The sequence below is a fragment of the Haliotis cracherodii genome, unplaced genomic scaffold (assembly GCF_022045235.1).
Source record: "Haliotis cracherodii isolate W230 unplaced genomic scaffold, xgHalCrac1.p SCAF_8, whole genome shotgun sequence".
NCBI lineage: Eukaryota > Metazoa > Mollusca > Gastropoda > Lepetellida > Haliotidae > Haliotis > Haliotis cracherodii.
Genome location: NW_027266341.1, coordinates 46,251,014 through 46,259,824, shown reverse-complemented (window position 1 = coordinate 46,259,824; position 8,811 = coordinate 46,251,014). Strand labels below are relative to the sequence as shown.

The 8,811-nt window shown below is 39.0% G+C and overlaps 1 protein-coding gene across 1 annotated transcript; it reads right to left on the bottom strand.

Annotated features, from left to right (window-relative positions):
* Positions 1 to 3,418: 3,418 nt before the first annotated feature.
* LOC139450031 (uncharacterized) lies at positions 3,419 to 8,438 on the bottom strand. The gene is made up of 4 exons (XM_071231659.1): positions 8,390 to 8,438; positions 7,269 to 7,386; positions 6,248 to 6,417; positions 3,419 to 3,603 (listed from the first exon to the last, which is right to left on the bottom strand). Exons 1-4 carry the CDS (start codon positions 8,436 to 8,438, stop codon positions 3,419 to 3,421), a joined length of 522 nt encoding a protein of 173 aa, XP_071087760.1.
* Between the last annotated feature and the right edge of the window lie 373 nt (positions 8,439 to 8,811).

Sequence of the window (8,811 nt, the reverse complement as noted above, 5' to 3'; positions counted from 1 at the left end):
TGTGACACTAGTCATAATTCAGGTTGACACGTGTCATAATAAGTTCCAGACACAACAATAAATTAGATGTGATGGCTTCATTCACCTTAGGGTGGTCACAATCATGGATGCTCTCAAACATGAACTCAAGCTGTAATAAAGTTCCTTACCAGGGAGGGATGCAAAGTGAAAAGATCCATGATCGCATGTGTAAAGTGATGGGTAAGGATGCTCCTGACTATTCCACAGTTTGCCGTTGGTCTCTACAGTTTAAAAGGGGTAGTGAGTCCATAGACGATGACCCAAAGTCAGGCAGGCCTTCAGATGCCTTCGGAAACCATTGCCGCTATAGAAAGAAGAATTTTGTCTGACCGACGAGTGAAAGTATCTGAACTTTCACGGGAATTCCAAATATCATCAGTTGGAACTGTTGTAACCATTATTCATCTTGGTATGTCCAAGGTATATGCAAGATGGGTACCTAGAAACCTTAGAGCTTATGGTCGCCATCAGAGAACTGAAAGTTGTTGAGACCTCCTGGATCTCTATACTGCTGATGAAGCCGGATTTCTTTCTCGTCTAGTGGCAACTGATGAAACATGGATCCACCACTGGGACCCAGAAACTAAACTGGAATCCATGCAATGGAAGCACCCAAAATCTATGCCTCCGAGGAAGTTTCGCATTCAACCATCGGCTGGCAAGGTAATGGCCACCATATTTTGGGACGCAAGAGGCATATCACTGATAGATTACATGCCACCAAAATCTACAATCAATGGACAGTATATATATATATATATATATATATATATATATATATTATGCTAATGTAATGAAAGAATTGCGAAAATCTATTCGCCAGAAACGCCGTGGGATGTTAACACGTGGTATTCTACTTTTTCATCACAACGCTCCGGTGCACAAGTCGAGAATTGCACAGGCCGCCATATGTCAATGTGGATTCAAACAGTTAAATCTGCCACCCTACAGCTCAGACTTAGCCCACAGTGACAAATTCCTGTTCCGGCAAATGAGATCTGCCCTACGGGGAAGACGCTTCCAGGATGACGAGGACATAAAGGCTGCCACAGAGTTGTCGTTAGAGGGCCAATCTGCGGATTTCTATAAAAGTGGTATAAAAAGCTTGAAGGACAAATGGAATAAGTGTATTGAGGTGAACGGAGATTATATTGAAAAATAAAAGTGCGACTTCGACTTATATTGAAGTTGCAAAATTTATTGAACGCCCCGTATGTATCTATGAAAACAGCATGTTGATTCATGGAAATGCCTTTGACCGAGACTGGCCACGGCAGGGAGAGTTTCTGGACAAATGGGTACCCAGAATTAAGATGGGACGTGTTGTGTACTTTTTCGATCTAAGTGTACTTATATGGATTGGCGTGTACTTGTATGTATCTAAGTGTACTTATATCTATCTGCGTCTACTTATAATGTATCTATGCGTATTTAAAATTTATATCTATTTATACGTACTTTTATGGATCTACGTGTGCTTATATATCTTTCTAGGTGTAGTTTTATGGATCTACGTGTACTTATATATCTTCCTACGTATACTTTAATGGATCTACGTGTACTTACATGTATATATATCTTTCTACGTGTACTATTATGGATCTACGTGTACTTATATATCTATCTACATGTACTTATATATCTATCTACATGCACTTATATGTATCTACGTGTACTTATATCTATCTACATGCACTTACATGTATCTACGTGTACTCATATCTATCTACATGTACTTATGTGTATCTACGTGTACTTATATATCTATCTACATGCACTTATATGTATCTACGTGTACTTATATCTATCTCCGTATGCTTTTATGGATCCACGTGTACTCATATCTATCTGCGTGTACTTTCATAGACTTACGTGTACTCATATCTATCTGCGTGTACTTTCACAGACTTACGTGTACTTATATCTATCTGCGTGTACTTTCATAGACTTACGTGTACTTATATATCTTACTTCCTATATATATACTTATGTATCTCCCACATTAAGCTGACACGCCGTGATATAACTTGAATAGTGTTAAAAGCGGCGTTAAACCCAACTAACCCACCCACATATATGTATGCCTGTACCGTCGAGTAGTTACTGTATATGTACGGGTAATACCATGCTATTCTAATACATTCGTGTCCCTACGCATTCCACGTGTACCTACTGGTATCTTGGTGTACATTTGTAGACTTACCAATCTTGTGATTAGATTTACGACTGTAGCTGCACTTCCGTATATTTACAGTTACCGAAGTATTACCTGCTGCACCCAACGTGAACCTATGTGTACCTACGCGATTATACGTACGTGTACGTCTTCCTACGCATACGTTTGTGTAATTGCTCACATTAATTAATAAATACGTGACCTCTGTTATACCTAAGAGCACCGACGTATACTTACGTGACTCCACATATTCTAGAATTTTTTTAATACTTGAATGAATCAGTACGCCTCACAATTTACAAGCCTAAAACATAATCGACCGTATACTGGAATATATGCCTTATACAAAATGGTTTCAAGGATGCACATTGCCAATACTGGTGATGCATTATATCCAACCCTTTCTGTTGTCTACAATAAACGTACAGCCAATCTTAAATGATGGACTAATCCTAGTTAGACGATGTATTAGAGTGGTCAGTCTATTGTAGCAGGGCAACCCATCACAACTTTACTTTTCTTATATGAATATGTCGGGCAGAGATAGAGATCATTGTGTACACAGCTATCTGTGTCACTGATACTACGAGCTAACATTCAACAGTACTTGATCAGAATCGCAGAAGCGCCTTCACTAAAACCACAGTGTAGAAACTTTCCGTTGGTGTCCAAGCGATTGTTTCAACAGAGAACACGATAATTGTAGGTAATTAACGGAACACATTATCTTAAAAATGAACACAAATTTGAGGATAAACGTTTATTGCAGATGAAATAAAGTCTGATGTCGTTGGTTGGACTTGGACTTCATAACTATTCAACTGGTAATTATAATTCTTTTTCAAATCGACATAAACCCAATATTATACCAAACTACTTTGATTTAAAGATCCGTCAGAGCTTCCCCGTACAGAAAAAAACTACACTAGATATTTTAGGAGATTTCAGACAGAGCCAGACACCTAACAATACTAACGTGTAATTATAACGACTCTCAAACGTCTCAATCTATCATCAGAACAGGTTAGAAGAGTGGATAATCCCGTCGTTTACACAGCTTGTACATGGCGTGCTGACATGGTAACCATGTGGGAATCGAACCTTGATTCTCTCTGACCAGTAGGCTACCTCAACCTCCCGCAGCATATACAAGCTGGTGGATACTGTTGTGTATAGTGCTGGACCTGTGGTCTATGAAATAAATGGTTTCTTGTCTGGTCATCAGTTAACTGGCACAATAGCAGTGTTATTATAGGCTGTAGAGACATTATATGGCGGAGGGAGTGCGTTGTAGGATCGTGGGTAGGCGGGGACTACAGGCCCAGTGTGAACGCCACCCCCGGGGTAGGATAAAGGGGGCTGATACTCGGCTTGGCCAGTCTGTGGCTTCAAGGTGTACTCAGTATCTGAAACGTAATGATATATTGTCACCTTCGTGATGTCACTGAACTCTACACCATTGTAACGTACTACGAATACCAATGTTGGCCTCATGCCAACACAATTGTAAAGGTAATGCTTAATGAAGTCACAACGCATCATTGTTGTCAAGGTGACCCTATAAACTCTAGATACCACGAGGTAGTGTGTGGCTACCAATGAGCTTAATACACGTGTGTGCATCGTGCAAGTACATATTTATATTTCTCGAGCGACAAGTCAACGTCTCAAACATAAGCATTGTCTTCTGGGAATAATACCTTTTGTGTCTTGCTCATTTGTTAGTTACGGCCTAGTTTTCATTTGATTTGATGAGATATGTATTTGACAAATCTTCTTGACCATCCTGACGTTATATCACAGCCTTGTCACAAATATTAGAAAATGGCGTCACTCATCGTCCATGACGTCACAAATATGCTACGGTCGATACACCCATTAACTTCTTGTGGTTATCAACAGCATTTTTGTATATACATTCCGAAATAATGGATCGATATTAAACAGAAAACCACTAGCCAAGTCTTAGAATATTAATAATTATCGGGACAGATCGTTTTTAATTCCTCGTAGCTTGTAAGTTGTCCTAGTATTCTATCGGCTACGCTTTATTATGCTATATATGAAAATACCTCAATACATTGAATCCAATACTGAACCAGACTTCAAGTATTACCGACTCCCGAATCGATCGTTTTATCAATACATTGTCTGATCACTTCCCATTAGCGGAAGTAACAAAATCTTAAAGTAAAAGCTGCCAGGAATAACTCCGAGAAAGTGACGATATATTCGGTGTTACGGAAACCGTTTTTTACTGCCGGTTACAATAACATGTCTGAGCCTAGCTAGAACGGTCTATTGAAATCTTAAACAATAAATGAATATATCTATTTGTTTCACATAAAACGCTACATACTGTGCCTTAACCAATATCTTAAAATAGAAGATTGTACAGACAACGAAGTGATCATGAGAGTTGGGACACAGGGGCTCATCATAAGCAAAGTCAGCAAAGATATAATTACAAGCTCATGGCAGCTGACGCCTATTCTCTATCTGTAACATGACTATATACATATCTGTTATCAGGAATGTACATACTGCTTAATTAATGTCAATGTTTGTACTCTCCGATACTAATGGAGGAAATAAACATTATTCAAATCTTCTAAAACTTTGTGGAATGTGTTCGACTCAGATTTGTCAATCAAAGGCTACCACTCAGTGAGTAGCAATGGCAAAGAGGACAGTTTGAAAACCCCTCATTCTTTTCCATTCTCGATTGCAGGTACAGTTAGTGTACCGTACGCATTGCGAATAAAATGTATAGACTATAGCATCCCCTCAATCCCAACAAAAGTACTAGAATCTGTACTTGACTAAGAAAGTGTTATCTCAAATATATCACTTGTTTATATAGTGTATACTACGAAGTAAGATATTTTCCATAAAATTGGACATTACTATTTTTTTATGATACAAAGGTATGAACATCTCATTTAAGTCTCTTATGTGTTATAAGTTTTGCATTTAGTTGAATCACGAAGTAGTCTTGGTATATATTCATGTGTCAGGACATATAAGTCTTAAACTGACGTCAAATATATTTTCTTAAGCTTGGCAGTGAATGGAAGTGCATCGGTTGAAATTTGCATAGTGACATCGGAAGATGATTGTGCCATAAAGTCTGTGCTATAGAGATTACTAAACGAGTGTCTGTCAGATACTATTTATCTTACAACTCGAAAACGTATAGAAAACGAAACAAAGAGGAACTGCTGTAAGATACATGTGAATGGTATCTGACAGGCACGATTGGAGTAATCTGTTTTCTTACACATCCTAACACCGCATCACTTTAGTATCGAATCAATGCCTTTTGTGTATTCTCATGGTCGCAGTGGCGCATTATGATTAATACTTATCAGGACGGTCATGAGTGACGTCATCCGACCTACTGCTTATACTACTCACAGATACTACACAAAATGATTTCCGACACATCTTAGTAATCCAATCATCAAATGCAATAATGCATACTAGATAAGGTAAAAAAAACATGTATTTTTGACGCCGTGAATGGTGATTTATAATTTAGTCATGTATACCAAAATGGCGAGATTTGCGATGTACCTAATTTTCAAAGGTCACTGTGTCTAAAATGACAGCTGGGGATATAACACAGAACAGGGAATTTCCCACAGAATTCAAAACTGTGAACTGTATTACTATGCGTAATCTATTTTCAATTGTATTCGACTTCGAAGTGAGGGTTGATGAGTAGGCACATATATGTCACTAAGGCATCCAGGGGGTTAAAATCATGACGTTCAACACAGACGTAGGTGAATTCGTCTGAAGCATGAGTAACTTATCAATGACTTACGATCAGGAATAGTCCGTCATAATCTGACCTTATTAGGCCATCTAGATGGAGTAGCCATTCACGGGTCTGGAATTCGGTCTCACACACATGTTTGATACCAGTTACCTCTAATGGGTTTCTCACCCACGGGTGTGTAAGAATGCCGACTGCTAAACAGGTATGTGGTGGCAATGGAATAGTAACAACGCATGTTGATATTGGAGTAACAGAACTTTACTCACCTGACAGAGGAATGGTTGAAGTTCTCACGTTTGCATTCTGAGGAATGACCAGCGCCCTCGTACGTGGCGTCTTCTTCTTACACATAAAGACGACGATAAGTACTATGACAACTACAACCACGACTACGCCTACTCCAATCCCTGCCTTGACAACCTCGATTGGGAACGCCCTTGAACAAAACAAGATTGATTAGTATAATAATATCAGAATTATAGTACATGTGTGTTCATACATTGAAGAAACATTAAAACAGGTGTTTGTGTTAAAATGAAGTCAGCAGTATTCCAGATACATCATCCTTGTGTGGATAATCAGGTCACGACAAGTAAACCATTGTCGGATGCACATCCCATTCCACGACGTCATACAACCAACAAAGCCACAGAACCTGATCATATAATCTCCACTTAGTTCCCTCCGTTCCTCTAAGGTGAACTCCAATACTTTAACACAGGCTTACGATAGTCGTAGCGCCATGGTCGCTTTGCTGGACGGGGTCCTGGTGACCAACTCTGTCACGAGGACATAGAAGAAATTAATTTATTTTCGCAGACATATATATCACTTAACTAGAACTTAGACGCGTGTAACGACTTCCATGTGATTGTTCACATGTACACAACCAGATGTAGAAAGTAGATTATTGTCATAACGATTAGTGGCATCTGTACTTGCTACATAATACTTACATGAGTTGCGTTTAACATTGTTTACGTTATATCACATGTACTTTTAATTTTTGGGGGGAAGACCGAAGTGATGGTTATCTCATGATGAGACGTTCACGACTTCATTGCATCCCACAGGCAAGTGTATGGTGCTGGTAAAAACAAAATGATAATCAGGTTGAATACTATATTCGAACCCTCGTCGATCCTTGGATTCAGAAACGTCAAAAAGGACGTACGTCTGCAAAGCGATTGGACAAACGCTGATCCTAAGCAATACTGTTTCATGAACCAAAGTTGACAATGCGTTATACATGTACATGACGTTTGTAATGGACATTGAGCGACTTACTCTTCGTCACTTGTACAGCAATATCGCTGATATATTTCTCCACAACATCCGTACAAACACGAGAAGGACCGAGAGCCAGAAGTAAGCGAGGTTTCACGACATTCCACGCAGTACACACCTGTCATTGAGGCAAATACAGAGTCAATTAGACACGGGTAAGAATAGTTTAATTTGTCTAATCCACTTGGATGCATTTAACCCATACATCTTTCATCACAGAGCGTTTCAACAGATACGTAAGAACTACTCTTCTGTGTGTGCGTTACACGCCTCTGAAAGCTATGTTTTAGCTGCATGCGTTTACTTAATGCGTTAGGAAGGAACAATGTTACTTATGTCTTAAACGGTTACCACTTTAATGTTATGAACATGAGTGTGACAAAGGATGTGTGTGTGTGTGTGTGCGTGTGCGTGTGCGTGCGTGTGTGTGTGTGTGTGTGTGTGTGTGTGTGTGTGTGTGTGTGTGTGTGTGTGTGTGTGTGTGTGTGTGTGTGTGTGTGTGTGTGTGTGTGTGTGTGACTGTGTGTGTGTGTGAGTGTGTGTGTGTGTGCAAATAATTACATATCAAATGGATGGAAACACATAATCAGTTGTGTTATGTTATCCCATTCCTGCAATACTAACATACGTCAGATGGCTGTTCTACTGTTGGAAACGGCTACCCGTATCTCGAAGCAGTTATTTATGCCCTGTACACCGCATCTTCATATCCGGTGTTTGAGACCAAAGATGTTGTGATATTTGATAGGATATCAGTATATCACTGGAATGAAACTGATAGCGTAACAGTATAACAGTGAACTTAGGTCGTACCTTTGTCCGCGGTACCAGTGGCGCTAAACACATAGACTTGTGACCTATCGACTTCTTCATGAGAGGGGTCATATAACTGTACCAGCTAATTTAATGAAATTTTCTGTAAAAGCAATTCATCTCCCAAGGTTCATCTATTTTTTCTTTACATCTTCAACGTGTTATCTTGCGTCAGTCAAAATATATTTTACCACTGGCCATAGTAGTCTTTTAGCAACCTTGTCAACCCATTTAAAATCTATTTTCACTAGTCATCATAATAAACTAGTCCTCATTGCTACTATTATATTTACCTTTTATAGACTTACCTGTAAGTTTGAATATAACCAGTATTGAAAAGAGTAAAATAGTTTCCATCTTTCAAGTCACACCATTGTTGCTGACATGTCCACACCGTGAGAATATACATGAGATAAATAAACAGAGGGTTGTGCTCGAAGCAGTTATTTGTATTGATCCTTATTGGTCCCTACCAGGATGTTTGAACTGATCTACCGCTTGCAGCTAATGGCTTTCAGATTCATGCTCAAGTATACCTGGGCAAAGAGGTTTCAGCATGAAAGAAACTGAACTCGTGAATCGATTAAAGAGCTTTGCAGTCCTATACAATGACCATGGACAACACGAGAGGTTATATATGTAATTTCCATTACTAAAACAACCTTATAGTGATTGCAAACACACCAAGAACCAAACAGAAGAAGGTATTGTTTCACTTCATATGAGATTG